At 37.5% G+C, this 16,145-nt stretch overlaps 1 protein-coding gene across 1 annotated transcript in view; it reads left to right on the top strand.

The window, feature by feature from the left end:
• The window catches only part of LOC117296970 (centrosomal protein of 162 kDa-like), a 39,718-nt gene extending 34,463 nt beyond the window's left edge, over positions 1-5,255 (top strand). Inside the window, exons 25-29 of the mRNA XM_033780073.1 lie at positions 736-878; positions 1,479-1,703; positions 2,136-2,285; positions 3,426-3,478; positions 4,689-5,255. Of these exons, the coding sequence (XP_033635964.1) occupies positions 736-878; positions 1,479-1,703; positions 2,136-2,285; positions 3,426-3,478; positions 4,689-4,923 (806 nt within the window). The 3' untranslated portion in view covers positions 4,924-5,255. The remainder of the gene's footprint in view (positions 1-735; positions 879-1,478; positions 1,704-2,135; positions 2,286-3,425; positions 3,479-4,688) is intronic.
• Positions 5,256-16,145: the final 10,890 nt, after the last annotated feature.

Here is a 16,145-nt window from a genome sequence, read left to right as displayed (position 1 = left end):
ACAGAAGGTAATGGTGAAAGACTTCCCTTGAATTATTATACCATGAAATGCTATACTTTTTTAGAAAACATTAAAACAATTATCAATTATCGATATCGAGAATAACAGATTTATTTTAAACACATGTCATGACACGGCGAAACTTGCGGAAACAAGGGTGGGTTTTCCCGTTATTTTATCCTGACTCCGATGACCGATTGAGCCTAAATTTTCACAGGTTAGTGTGGGCCTTTGGACAATACTGTTTACCGATGTTGTGCGATTGCTTTAAAGCAATGTACATTGGACAATGGATCTCCAAAATGTTTGAACATTCGCGGGACTTGCATGGTCTATAATGAGGTTATCAACCATAACTTTTAACATTTGTAAATTTGAATTTGTTTCCGTCTCCAGGCTGCTTTTATTCAAATGTTTTTACATAAACTGAATTCAATAAGTGGATTGCAATCCAAGTACACGGTCAACCCTCTCACTGTCTGACCATCTAATATCATTGGATCTGGGTTCTGACAATCTAATATCATTAGGTCTGGGTTCAGAATTCCAAACTGTGCCAGCCTGCAGTATGATATCGTGTGGTAACCCTTTTGTTACCACAGTCAACCCTCCTACTGTGTGACCCATGCATCCGAGTGTAAACTATTGGTTACCTCACTTGAAAATGTTACATGCACCATGAGTTGGAAGGTTAACAAACAACAGCATGACCAAGCTGTACTTGATCACTTGCAGAAAAACCAAGCGGCACTAAGAAATCCAAGAGGTCCAAGTCTGTCGCTGGTCACCTGAGTGGAGGCAAGCATTATCAGCCAGAGAACTTCACTGGTACCCATGTCTCTGATGTACTGAGTGAGAACGCACAACTTAAACAGCAGGTACATATGTATTCAAATTTGTATTTGTTTTTGTAGTGTTCATTGATTTAGTGTGGTTGGATATACTTGAATCCTCAGGCAAAATATAATAGAAATTAACTTTTTGACGGGAAGTATGGAGTAAGAAAGAGATACTTAAATGTATGGAGAAAGAAAGAGATATTTAAATGTTATCTATTGCCGTTCAGCAAATTTTTCGTTCACTTAGATGCAAAAAACATCAAGGCGCATGAGTAACACCAGGGCCCAACTTCATAGAGCTGCTAAGCACACAAATTTCACCATGAAATTTCTTCCTTGATTAAAACAGGATTTCCAACCAAATTTCCACTTGTTGCATTTTGCTTGTTACTGGTATTCAGGTATTGTTTGCTTATCCTGAAAACGATGTATTGTTGAACTTGCATGCCAAAAAACTTTGTGTTAACAATATGATTGGTAGTTTTGCTTCATTGCTTGTACTTTCTATCCAAGAACCCATTGGGTCTGTAATTAAGACCAGTGCCTGTCTCTATCACTTCGATTAAGACTTGTCTAGTCTTTGGGATTAGTCTATCGCTTACAAACACACATTTTTTACTGAAATTGTTGACATTACAGATGGAGCAAATTGCGCTGGAAATGGAGCAACAGCGAGTCGGCCTCCAAGCGTCATTGGCGCAGAGCGAGGGCGCTGTACGTCGTGCCCAGGAGGAGGCATCTGAGGACATCGCCAGCCTGAGAGCCATTCACGCTGCTGAGATGGAGAGCTTGGTTGCCAAGAGGGCGCTACAGCATTCTGACAGTAAACATGCCAAACTCATCAGCCAACTTGATTCACAGCAGGTAAGAGTCCATCATCTGTGTATCTGTGTATATAGGATTCAAACTGTCTCTAGCTACCAGGCATTCTTGGTAGTCTAGTTGGTAAGACATCTGCTCTAGAAATGCAAAGGTCGCAGGTTCAAAGCCCATCGAGTAAAATTCCTGTGATTTTTTGTTCACAGAACTCGAGAAAGTACTGAGTATACTGTGCTTACTGTCTGGAAACAGACGTAGTAAACTAATCTGGCACGCCATTAGCTGCAACGACTTTCTGTTCCATCTGTAGGTAGCAGTAAAAAGGGTTAAGTGTCTTGGTCACAAGTGTCAAGGCCAAGACTTGCTAAAGAGTAACACCAGAGCTCAAGACCAGTGCTCAAAGACTCGGCCACAACAGGGAAAGAAATTCTTTGTAAAGACAACAAAATAAAATTTAAGACTGTTTCCATCCATCAGGTTATGATACGACATCTACAGGAGCAGCTACTGGATGCAAGGGTAGATCAAGATTCTCTTTCTGCTGCACGGGTAAGAGAGCAGCTTCTCAAGACTCAATTGGAGCAGTTAACAGAGGACTTGAATGAAGCTAAAAAGAGTCATAGTCCAGTAAGTTTGATTTATTAAGTGTATATATTTGGTTTGCGGTAACACCATGTGTGTATCTACTTGCCAGGTAGAGTTGTTCTTAGAGAACTGTCTTGCTTTTTTCTACTACCGCGGAGTAGATGTTCGGGGTTCGAGAGACTTCTCGGTTATGAAAAGAACTGTCCTGGTTTTTAACTATCGTCGGGCGGAGGACTATGACTAGAGCAAGCTAGTCGAAATGTTGAGACCAATTTAAGAACTCTGCGGTAGTACAATTATTCACAATCGTAAAAGGTTAAGTAGTAGTCCCAGCCTGTTTTCTATACCATCTGCCCGTGTAATAGTTAAAAAGCAGGACAGTTCTTTTCAGAACTGAGAAGTTTCCTGAACCCCCGAACATCGACTCCGCGGTAGTAGAATAAAGCAAGACAGTTCTCTAAGAACATACTCTAACTGCCAAGTAGATACACACATGGTGTTACCGCAAACCAAATATATATTGATACCTCACCATGCAATGCCTCAAATCCTATATAAGTTTGATTTAGTTTGTTTGTTTAATTTTTTCCATGGATTGTAGATATAGTTTGAACTGTATTTTTTGTGTTTTTGGCCGTACACCAATGTGTGTAAGATCTGTACACTCAGTACTTTCTCGAGTTCTCTGAAAGAAAAAATCCACTGGCATCTCACTAGGGTGTGATCTGTACCCACAACCCTTTGTCACTCTAGGTAACCATCTGGGCCCAATTTCCTAGAGCTGTTTAGCAGAAATCTGCCGAACAAATCTCTTTGCTAAGCAAAAAGTGTGTGGAGCACCAGTTGAAACAATGTAAAATTGTAGAATGTTGGATGGAAACTTGTTTATGGTAAGCCAGATTTGTCTGTGCTTAGCAAGTGTTTGTGCTTATACAGGCTTTATGAAATTAAGCCCAGACCACTGATCTTGCCTGGTAGCTAGAGGTGGTTTTAAATTCCTCTTTTGGCAGCAGGTACATGTGTGTGCACTGTAGTAGTTTGAGCTGGGTTACAACTGATTTTGCATATCATTGATCAATACAAACCATGTTTTCTCTGTATACTGCTGTTGGTCTATGATAAAGAACTTAAAATGAATGTACCAATTTGATCAATTTGTTTAATATGCAAAACTCTTTTCAGGAAATGCGTCATTTTGAAGCCCTCCAAGCAAAAATAGCAACTATGGAAGCAAGGTAAAAGTTTTGGTGTTTATTAAATTTGATTTAATTATTAGATATTTATTGAATGGAACCAAAGATTCCTCCAGTCCTAAATGAACCTAATCACTGGAGGAAACACATAAAAGTATAAAGAAGGGTGCTTGCTATGTTAACCAGCATGCAACACCAGAGTTTACCCCTACTCTTAAACAGAAAGTGTTCCGGTTTCTTTTACATTCAATTCAATTCAATTCAGTTTTTTGTTTGGTCCTACCATGGAGGAGATTCATTTTGAATACATGCAATACAGACAAAATTAATAATACACAATCATAAATAAACTACTGGAATTACATAACACTAATTAATCAGAGAAAACTACATAATAAACCACAATGGAATCATACTGAAAACAACATCTAAGCAGAAAGTAAACAAAGTAGTTAAACACTGAGGTTGAGTAGACGGACAGAGTATGGTATGAAGGAGTTGAGGAACCTGTTTGTTTTGCATCGAAGTGACTGCCATCTCCTACCACCTCTTAGTTTGATGAAGAATTTGTTCAATGGATGGTTAGTGTTACATTCGACTGCCTCTGCTTTAGATCGAACCTTATCTTTGCAAGTTTCATCAAGATCGATGTCTATCCCTAAGATTTTTGATGCTTGTTTCAAAACATGGGCACCTAAGGCTTGATGTCCATTCGAAGAACAAAGCAGTTATGGTAAAGTATCTTGCTTTAAGGACACAAGTGCAACAACCGGGACTTAAACCTACACTCTGCTGATAAGATAGCATTTTGAGAATCAATTCATTCCAAAGTAATTTGGTTATGGAAAAACAAAAGTTTTATCCCCAAAAATTTGAAACTGAGAAACGTTACTGTCAGATAGGTTTCTCAGATTGTGTATTCAAATTTTGGATAATTGACTAATTGCATGGACGTAATCGCTCTGGGTTTTCATTGATATCTCAAAAACACAACCACCTTTTGAAATGAATTTTTCAAAGATAATCTTTATGTCTATATCTATATTTATATAAATTTACAAAATTGAACGGTTACGAAAACCAAAAGTATCATCATCGTCATCATCATCATGTCCCATAGCCTTGCAGCAGTTGGGGCGACCTTGCGACTCTTGACGATTTGGTTCCACTCCCTTGGTTTTTAGCCAGCCCTTTATAAAAGAAATTTCTTCAATTATTCAACATTAATAAGAGATTTTTTAATTCAATGCAGACACATGAGAAGAGAGCAGGAACTTCAGCAGCTCATCACCAGAGCCAGGCATTCCGCATCGTACGAGAAAGACCAAGAGATCAGCGGTTACCAACAGATACTGGCCGCCAAGAACAAAGAGCTACAACAGTTTCGCACAGAGCTTGACGCTATTCTTGAGGTTTTAAGAGAACTGCAGAGGCAGGGAGTTGTCTTACCCTTACAAAGTCATATAGTTCAATCTCTCTTAAGATGATATAGCCCCATTGCGTAAAACGTCACAAACTCAAACAGCGCCCTCACTCGGGTCAAAGGAAGAACTATTATTGACTTGTGCTCGACCCCAATGGCCAGCTATCCAGGAGTGCTGGGATGGGCTTAGCCTGAACGTCTTACGTCATTCTTCGAGGCTCGTGAATAACGCCAGAGACTGGGCAAAAAAAATTGCAAAACCGGCAAGTAGTTTGACCTCTGACCTCTGTCGTTTCACATATAGATGTGCAGTCAAGTTCCATTGCGGACTTGAGAGCAGTGACTATTTGGGCATCTATGTTACTGCACGTGCATTGTATCCAATGGGAATCTCTGGATCTAGCGGCAGCCACCTGTCTTTATCCAGGATAAAGACAGGGGCCCAGTCTAGGATGGGCTAACCAGCTTGTGCAGAATCTTGCTCAGGAAGTACGTGATTTGTGCAGTGTATTTCTAAGGTGCAGTGTGAGTGTGATGCATGATGGGACTGAACTTTTTAGGGATAGACCAATGCTTGATATGTTCGCCCATCCCAGCGCCTTTGGTTAAGGCGTGGCCCTGGGGCCGAGTGAATCAATGACGGGGAGTTATGCATGGTACGTACAAGCTTGCCTTTTTTTTTTTCTTTTTTTTTTTATACCTGTGACGGCCTATTTTTATACCAAACCTTTATTTTAATGAGAAATTGTTCAGTGGTAGAAGGTCATTAACTGCATCTTTACACTCAAATGAAAATTTATTTTAAATTTGAAATCCATATAAATTGCGCTAATGACCTTTTAGTCCTGAGAAGGCCCTTTTATACTCATGGCCATACAAGCCAAATGCCTTGAATGAGATGAACAAGCTATGCTGCTAAACAATTCTTGAAAAATAAGGGGGACAACTTTTTTTCAAGAAAACCTTTCTTGATTCACTTGTTATTATCTTGTTTTTGTTACATACTGTTAAAGGCAGTGGACACTTGGTAATTACTCGAAATAATTATTAGCATAAAATCTTACTTGGTAACGAGTAATGGGGGAGGTTGGTAGTAAAAAACATTATGAGAAAAAGCTCCCACTGAAGTGGAGTGGTTTTTCGGTCTCTAAATCAAGCATCTGAAAGCACACAACTCCGTGTGTTTTTTCTTTCATTATTATCTCACAACTTCGATGACCAAATGAGCTCAATTTTTGACATGTTTGTTATTTTATGCATATGCTGAGACACACTAAGTGAGAAGACTGGTCTTTGACAATTACCAATAATGTCCAGTGTCTTTAAAGATTCTGCTAAGGTTAAAACGTCAGGCCACAAACATTTTTCCCTAGAAATCTCAATTTTCTAGGGAGTAACACAATAATCTTTTTTCTTGAAATAATATTTGAGAATAACATATTCAGCAGTGTATTTTAGATGACTTGTACAGGGTTTTGACTTGGGGAGATTTTTTTGGATGACGGGAATTCTTCACAGATCTCTTTTGAACTTCCAAAAACTAAAATTTAATTTATCACCAAAGGGAGAAAGATGAAGCTGTTAAAATCTTATCTTTACATTTGCAGTGATGTAGCGAGCCGAAAACTACTGCAAAGTGTAAACAAGGCAATTTACAGACCCAAAAAACTACATTAAAACTTTATGGAATTTCGGATGGTTAGGTGTTTTTACAGCTAAGAGATTTTTCTCTGCGCTTAGCAAATTTTTGTTCTTACGGGTTTTGTGAAATGTTGCCCTGTTGATTGATACAGATTAAAGGCAGTGGACACTATTGGTAATTACTCAAAATAATTATTATCATAAAACCTTTTTTGATTACAAGTAATAGGGAGAGGTTAATAGTATAAAACATTGTGAGAAACAGCTCCCTCTGAAGTGACGTAGTTTTCGAGAAAGAAGTAATTTTCCACGAATTTGATTTCGAGACCTCAGATTTATAATTTGAGGTCTCGAAATCAAGCATCTGAAAGCACACAACTTCGTGTGACAAGGGTGTTTTCTCTTATTATCTCCCAACTTCGATGACCGATTGAGCTCAAATTTTCACAAGTTTGTTATTTTATGCATATGTTGAGATACACCAACTGTGAAGGCTAGTCTTTGACAATTACCAGTAGTGTCCAGTGTCTTTAAGATCAAAGTTAAATTGATGCATTTCTGGTTTTTACAAGCATATCTGGTGCAGATGTCATTGTAAATCATTTAACAAGGAATAAAATGGATTATAAAAATGAGGTTTTGAAAGTCACTTTGTGTTTGGTTGTATTTGTATGTGTCGTGGTGGTTGATACTAGTTATTATTGGAAATGAAATATAACCTTGTCCCATGTTATATTAATAAGTTGTTAAAGGCACTGGACAGCTTTGATAACTGTCAGATTCTCACTTGGTATATTATCTCAAAATGCATCAAATAACAAACCTGTGTAAATTTGGACTCAAACCGGCTCTCTTCAGAGCCAACACTCACTCATAAGAGATTTACACATGGTTGTACCCGTTAGTTTACTATTTATTTATAGTTTCTTCTTATTTCTCCACACCATGCAAAGCTTCAGACAATACTTACGGTCGTCAAAGTTGCAAGAGAATAATGTAAGAAAAAACACCATTGTTGCACAAATATATGTGCTTTCAGATGCATAATAAAAGGCTTCAGCTGAGGTCTTTTATTATTTAATTGAAAAATTACCTCTTTCTAAAAAACTATGTTACTTCAGAGGGAGCCGTTTCTCACAATGTTTTATGTTACCAACAGCTCTCCATTACTAGTTACCAAGTAAGTTTTTAGTCTAATAATTATTTTGGGGTAATAAGGGTATGTAATACACCAGACTAAGACAGTGTAGTGCATTTTGAGAAACATTTCACTCTGAAGTATTACGGATGGAAAAATAAAGCGTTACCGTGTACGTGGTAAGAGGTACAGCAGATAGTATATACCGCGTTTTGAGAAACATTTCACTTCAAATGCTTCAACCTACAACGGTTATCATGTATCCCCAACAATGTGAATATAGGAAGCGTTACCGCGGTAATGCTTCTCAGATCGTGTGTTCCATTAGGGCTTATTCTTCCTGCGTGGACATAATCGCATTTTATTTTGATGTTTGGCTTCTTCTTAGATGGTTGATAATAAAACCCGGGAAGTAAAATTCCGTGTGAACGAAAGGGCATGTTTTCAGGTGTGTTTCTGTATTTGTTTTGTTGTTATTGTTAGAGTTTCTTTGGCGGTTTGTTCTACAACTCGGGGGTTAATCAAAGATGAAAGATGCAGTCTGTCGTTCGGGATGTGGGTGCACTGTTGCTTATAGTTCGTTTCTAAGACAATTGGGTATTAAACTTTGCCTATAGACGTACTTAGAAGTTGAATTGGTGGGGTTTTGTGGGGAGGGCAAAGTTTAATTTCCTTCTAAATGACTCAAATTATGATCACAGTGTCTGAGCATTAAAGGTTCGTCTAGTTCGGGTTGGGGTGTATTGTTGCTCATAGTTTGTTTCTAAGACGGTTGGTTGGGTATAACACTCTGAGGGTATAGACCAATTCTCCGGTTGTTAGTGTATTTAAGGGATGGATCCCTAGGGGTTTTAAATCATCATGAGTTTTAGAAGATACATTGAAACGGACGACTCACAGTGGTACTTCAGCAGTTAGGCCATACCTCTAGTTCCCATCATTAATGATTGACCAATAATAAATTCATGGAATGAAACAACAGAAAGAAGCGTTCACCAATAATGGGGATTTTTTGACCCGCATAGCAATGGAATCATGTTAATTAGGGTTCAATTATCCTTTGGAATACTGGTAGATGAAACCTCGTCCAAGGTAATTCGATGTTTTTTTTGTGGAAGTGGTAGCCTACGGGGCGCAATACCGACTAAATGGGATAACGTGTTTAACGGCCAGTTGGAGGGGATTTTGCGGAGGGTGACTAAGTTTTTGTTCGTTCTCAATGTAGTGAATGTCTTTTCTATCCCAATTAAATTACTAATAAATATTGGTAGATGATGCCTATATAATATACCAAGTGGAATCGATTGAGGTTTGTGGAGTGGCTTTCCGAGACGAAGTTAAATTTCATCTAATATATCTGTTGTTTGTTAATGTTGTTCTAAATCAGCGATTGATTACAAAAGTAGAACTGGTTTTATGATGGAATGTTATATAATCAACTATGATTCAGTCATTTTTGACATAAGTCGGAGAGATTTATGGGTTTTGTAAAGGACTTTACGGGCACTTAATGACACTCTTGTTTAATGGAACTGTCGAGTGTAAGTTTTCCTAACTAATGTTGATTATGATTAGGCTGTTAACGGTGGAAAACCAATGGTTTTTTCCTATAAATCTCATAGCTCCTGTGGAAATAACGGCATTTGGGGCCTAATGTATCTGTGAGATTGATGTGTTTTGTGGTGAGGGCTACTGGGAAAAGTTACTTTCTTCGCAATTCCACTCAATTTCCGTTTAGTTTGTACAAAATGAACTAACATTTGGGATTGAATATAAAAGTTTAGCAGGTCAGCTGTAAGATCTATGGAAATATCGGTGTTTATGGCATAATATAACTATGAGATTAGTATGTTTTGTGGTGGGGGTTATGGGAAAAAGTTATTTTCTTCTCCATTAAATTAATGAACTAAAATTAGGGATTGAATAATTATACAAAAAATAGCCGGTCAGCGGTAGTCCCTGTGAATATACTGGCATTTATTAGGGCTTTGGATTGGTATGTTTTTGTGAAGGGGGTAACTGGGAAAAGTTGCTTTATTCTCCGTTCACGTTTCATTTATATCAACATTTTCATATTAGGGATGGAATATTAATGTTTAACCGGTCAGTGGTAGCAATTACCGGCGTTTTGGGATTAATGTAATTTGGGGAACGGTGTGTTTTGTGGAGGGGGTTGCGGGGAAAAGTTACTTGATTGCCCGTTCCTTTTTCATTTATACGATGGAATGAACTAAATTAGGGATTGGATATGCAAGTTTAGGTAGTCAGCGATAACCCATGTGGAGTTACCGGCGTTCGGGGCCTAATAACTTTGGGAAAGGTAAGTTTATTGGTGGGGGTTACGGGGAAAAGATGTTTTCTCAATTTATACATAAGAACCAAAAAAAGAGCGATTAAATAAAGTAACATTTTATCCGCTCCAATGGCAATGACGGCGTTTGGGCCAAATATTGGGAATTGGTGTGTTTTGGGGAGGGGGCTGCGGGGAAAAGTTAATTATTCTCCATTCCCGTTTTATTTATACAAATTATTCAACATTGGGGTTGATTATGAAAGTTTATCCGGTCAGTGATAGCCCATGTGAAATTATCGGCGTTTTGGATCAAATTTCTTTTGGGGATTTGGTGTGTTTTGTGGAGGGGGTTACGGGGAAAAGTTAATTATTCTCCATTCCCGTTTTAATTATGCAAATTATTCAACAGTGGGGTTGGTTATAAAAGTTTATCCGGTCAGCGGTAGCCCCTGTAAAATTATCGGCGTTTTGGGGCCAAATTTCTTTTTGGGATTTGGTATGTTTTGTGGAGGGGGTTACGGGGAAAAGTTAATTATTCTCCATTTCCGTTTTAATTATGCAAATTATTCAACATTGGGGTTGGTTATAAAAGTTTATCCGGTCAGTGGTAGCCCCTGTGAAATTATCGGCGTTTTGGGGCCAAATTTCTTTTTGGAATTTGATGTGTTTTGTGGAGGGGGTTACGGGGAAAAGTTAATTATTCTCCATTTCCGTTTTAATTATTCAAATTATTCAACATTGGGGTTGGTTAAAAAAGTTTATCCGGTCAGTGGTAGCCCCTGTGAAATTATCGGCGTTTTGGGGCCAAATTTCTTTTTGGAATTTGATGTGTTTTGTGGAGGGGGTTACGGGGAAAAGTTAATTATTCTCCATTCCCGTTTTAATTATGCAAATTATTCAACATTGGGGTTGGTTATAAAAGTTTATCCGGTCAGCGGTAGCCCCTGGGAAATTATCGGCGTTTTGGGGCCAAATTTCTTTTTGGGATTTGGTATGTTTTGTGGAGGGGGTTACGGGGAAAAGTTAATTATTCTCCATTGAAAAGTTAATTATTCTCCATTTCCGTTTTAATTATGCAAATTATTCAACATTGGGGTTGGTTATAAAAGTTTATCCGGTCAGTGGTAGCCCCTGTGAAATTATCGGCATTTTGGGGCCAAATTTCTGTTTGGGATTTGGTATGTTTTGTGGAGGGGGTTACGGGGAAAAGTTAATTATTCTCCATTTCCGTTTTAATTATTCAAATTATTCAACATTGGGGTTGGTTATAAAAGTTTATCCGGTCAGTGGTAGCCCCTGTGAAATTATCGGCGTTTTGGGGCCAAATTTCTTTTTGGAATTTGATGTGTTTTGTGGAGGGGTTACGGGGAAAAGTTAATTATTCTCCATTCCCGTTTTAATTATGCAAATTATTCAACAGTGGGGTTGGTTATAAAAGTTTATCCGGTCAGTGGTAGCCCCTGTGAAATTATCGGCGTTTTGGGGCCTAATGTATCTTCTGAGTTGGTGTGTTTTGTGGAGGGGGTTACGGAAAAAAAGTTTAGTTTCTAGATAGGGCGACGTAGAGGGCGCTGTCAGTGATACTAATACTGTATGGACCCCAAAGTCATCATGAAAAAATGCACGTAAACGATACTTGTCTGTGAGAAAATGGTGAGAGGTAGCCAGTCTATTTCAAAAGAGATTGTGGCTTTAAACATTTTCATAGCGGGATTTTGGATTTGTCAATTTCTTGGGTTTTTCGATGATGAATGGTATTTTAGAACCATGCAATGAAAGCATAAACAGGTAAGGGTCATATTGGTGATTTTAAAATCAGTGAATTGCGTGGTGATCTTTTTATTTGAAACAACTTGGCCAAGCTCACAAATGCAGCACTCGTGTGTACATCCATGTAATGCATGCAAGTACAGTACGGTCCGTACAGATGTACACTATCAGAGTGCAAACTGGACTGTGTGGTGGTCTTTTATTTCACAGCACCCGCACAAACTTGATCTCAATGGCAAAACAACCATCCATTCTCTAATTTTTGTTTATTGTCAAGCTATGCATTTATTATTTTGTCACTGTTATTAAAATATAAATGACAATTAATAAGTATCTATTATATTGTTTGTATAAATAATGATAACAATAATAAGAATATTGTTATTGATATTAATTAATTTTATATGGCAGATAACACTGGGGGAGGGGGGTGTATCAGACAAAATAAATAAACAAATCAGTAATTTATTTAGCTGTCAAAAGTAATTTATTACAACATATAAAAATTACACACACTGAGGCTTGATCAAATAAACAACAAATTTAATGCCCAGTCTTTATAAACAATCAAAACAAGTACAGGATTAGCAGTTATTTACAAATATTGATTAGAACTTTAAATTTGTTTTAAACTACCACCAGAACCAAATTCCCCCCCCCCCAAAAGAAAAATTGGTATTGGTATGCTGTCAACGTAAACAAGCATCTAAAGACACCCCTATAACAAAAACACTGTCTATCTTAGATAGAAGTAGTTGGGCAACAACAGCAAGGTTATGTGCCCGATCTTTTGCTTTGAAAAGATTACAGAATCAATAATAACATCAAAACTCGAAAACAATAATTTAAAAAATGACAATTATGTTTTGTCTATGGTTAGCACTAAAATATATTGAGGAATATCCAGAGTAAAGAACAGGCAGTTTACAATGGCTCAAATTAATTCCACACTTAAACCAATAAAGTTTTGTGGAGAAACAGAATATTAACCAATTGGGTAGATTTTTACAACACGCTTTATGCATAACAATCAGGTTTTGGATACCTATGGGTAGATCAGCCTGTCTGTCAGTGTTAAAGAATGGGCAGAAGTGCGCAATCAAGCCGTAGCCATCGTTTTGGACATGGCCTAAAGCCACTTCTTAAAAAATTACTGTCTTTCAAAGATTCTAAACAATTAAGAAGTCTTTAGTATGGAAATATTGACTGCTATGAGGGGCACAGTTAAAATTATAGGCCGAAGGTGATGTCACCAAGGGCCCATCATTTTTAATTGTGTCCTGATTATTAAGCAGTCAATATTTCTTCTATATATCTAATATCTTCTAATCAACAACACTGCATACGGTGAAAGGTCGTCTTCAAAAAAAGGTCGCGCTGTGACACGGTACGCTAGTCGTACATCATACCATAGAGTACACACGAGCGACCTATTTGCGACCTTTATTTTCAGGGCAGGCATAGTCGATTGACTATGCCCGGGGGTCGATTGACTATGCCCCCGGGCATCAACTATATGATGTCATCTTGATAGAAAAAGGGGGCACAGCTATATCCATGACTCCATTTTCCACCAATCAGATTAGAAGATTATGAGGTATTATAAACAAATACTGACTGCTGTGAGGGTTGAGGTTAAAACTATAGCCCCCAAGGTGATCATCGACGCGTTGTATTTTCCTGAGGCGAAAGATGGTAAAATTGATTGCTCCAGGGATCACCGAGGAAGTCCTAGTTTTAACCATACACCAGTAAAAGCAGTCAATATTTGTTTTATAACGCCCCTCATAAATTGTGCCTAGGCCTTAAGTTCCCAACGAAGCTGCTGTTGCTATGGGTATAGTACACTCATGGTTGCCATGTGATAGTATACACATAATGAATGTTTATGAGTGCAATGGTGCGAATATGTTCATGAGTTGAAAGATGGAATGTTCTATTCAACGAGGCGGAGCCGAGTTGAATGGAACATTCCAGCTTTCAACGAATGAACATATTCGCACCATTGCACAAATGAAAAACATTCATTATTTGTTTTATATAACATCCAAGTAGAACTTTGTCATTTTGATTGAAAGAAACAACTTTCAAAACAAACAATTTCAACTGTAGAAGCCGAATGCTAGTAATTTTACTATGCCTTCTTGCAGTAACACCTGCTGCGTTACCAAAGACACGCGCACGCAGTGATGTTTTTACTCAGCTTTTTCGTTCCATCCGAAAAGTACCATTGCACGCTGGCACGCTGCCATTGTAAACTGCCTGTTCTTTACTCTGGATATCCCTCAATATATTTTTGTGCTAACCAAGTACCATTGCACGCTGGCAGCGTGCCAGCGTGCAATGGTACTTTTCGGATGGAACTAAAAAGCACGGCGAGTGACTCAGCGTGCAATGGTACTTTTATTTGCTATCACGTGACGGACAATCCTCCAATCAAATGGCAAGGATCTGCTTGGGTGTTATGTAATACATCAGTTGTCATGGGATAGTACAGAGGTTGCTTTGGGTAAAATAGTAGGTCACCAAACTATTCTGCCTCCAAGCCTCATTTTGACTACGCTGGTTTGAATGAGAGACAAATCAGATGGCTGCTCCATGATTCAAGTTCTTTGGCATGGCCTGGTTCAATACTTCCCAAAGCCTCAACAGTACATACATGGAAACCACTGCTTGCATAGATTGTTCATATCCATGGTTGACATCATATGGTTGACATCATATGGTTGACATCATATTGTCCAGAACATCAGCTGTGCTTGGTTAGACTTCTGTCACTGTAGAAGGCTGTAAATAACAAAAACAATGTAGACAATAGTTTGCGCTGTTTTAAGATACAAACATATAAAAAGTTATTTGAATTTTGTAACATTGCACAGTGGGCCAGAATTGAATCAAACTGTGCCAAAATTATATTTCACCATTTTTTCGATGAAAATTATATTTAAAAATATTTATGATGAAAAATTGTTGTAAGGGGTTTTCGGATACGTAGAAATTGATGGTAATGGTTTAAAATGTCTATGACGTCATCATAGTCCCAAGTCGTGATTGGTCGACAGTTAAAATATAACTACTAATATGCATAGGGCAAGTGCATACAATTTTTTCATTTTTCTTTTGTCTAACCTAGGCATATCAAAGAAAAACAAAAATTGTGAAAAAATGTTGCGATGCAGAGTGTGTTTTCATAAAGATTTCCTAAAGCGGTACTCATAAATGGTGGCCTTTCTTTGATGCTGAACAGAGAAATATGATTGCTGACACATGCACGAGTCGTTACACAGGTGGTTGAGTCAAAACAGGCATTTCTCGAGTCAAAGGGGGTATACAACTTCAAAATTGAATATTTTCCAAAGTCGCAAAAAGTAGCAACCAAATTTGGTTTTAGACTGTTCCTGAAGGTTCAGGCTTCTGAAAAAAGTGAGATTTAAAGCAGAATTTTATATTTCCTTTGTCTCTGATTAAAAATAATGACAGTTATGAGGCATTTTATGTGATTTGTCGGGCTTTTTTAAACAGTAAACAGAAATGAAACTGATTATTAATTAAATTTTAATGAAATATACACTATAAACAACCACCGAAGCGGTTTTTGTGGTGTTATCTTTTATGAGCTGTTCATAGCAGCGAGTTAAAATACCCCGTTAAGTGCAACGGTTTTGTCGCACTTTTTTTACCATTTTGTGATTAAATAAAGTTAAAACCCATATTTTAAAGTCTTTTTTTTTAGTTAATTCTTTCATATAACATACCCATGGACCATTAGGAATAATACAACAATTGAAGTATTGATTTTTGAAGCAATCACCAATTGGCTATTTTGGCGCAGTTTGGTTGTAGAAATTCCTCAATCATTAGGAAATCTTGTTGATTGCTACATGTATGTATAATTGCTCCTTGATGTTCAAGATTTAACACCTGAACCAGAAGCTAGAAAGGCAGGACCATTTATTAGCAGCAAAAATTAACAAAATTAAGAAAATAATAATAGTAGGCCTAATGAAAAACAATGTTTGTATGCACCAGCACATCAATACAACTGTTTGCAGTCTTTTGTTTGTAAAACCGGTGTCCAAAACAATTACTTTTAAACATAAATATTTCATGTGGCCTGTGGGGAATTTTATGTTTTAAACTATTTGAAGGTAATTTGTAGGTGTTTTCAGCTATGAACACTGAATTCTGACAGTGATTCTAATAAATTTATTTAAATAAGAAATATTTTTGTTTTAATTAATCTTTATTATAATAAAGATTAATGTCAGACCAACGCACTTTTTTACCTCATGTCTTCCAATTTTGATAAAAATTGCTGTGATTGTAGGTCCTTATGAGCATTGAATGCACAGCAATTTTTAGCCCGATCGGACTTTCCATGTGGTCAGGGCAGAAACCACTAAAATCTGAAATTTTTAGGGTAAAATACCACCTTTTTGGTAAA

The sequence above is a fragment of the Asterias rubens genome, chromosome 11 (assembly GCF_902459465.1).
Source record: "Asterias rubens chromosome 11, eAstRub1.3, whole genome shotgun sequence".
In the NCBI taxonomy this organism is placed as follows: Eukaryota; Metazoa; Echinodermata; class Asteroidea; order Forcipulatida; family Asteriidae; genus Asterias; species Asterias rubens.
The sequence above is the reverse complement of the archived record's forward strand: the minus strand, read 5'-3'. Positions and strand labels throughout refer to the sequence as shown.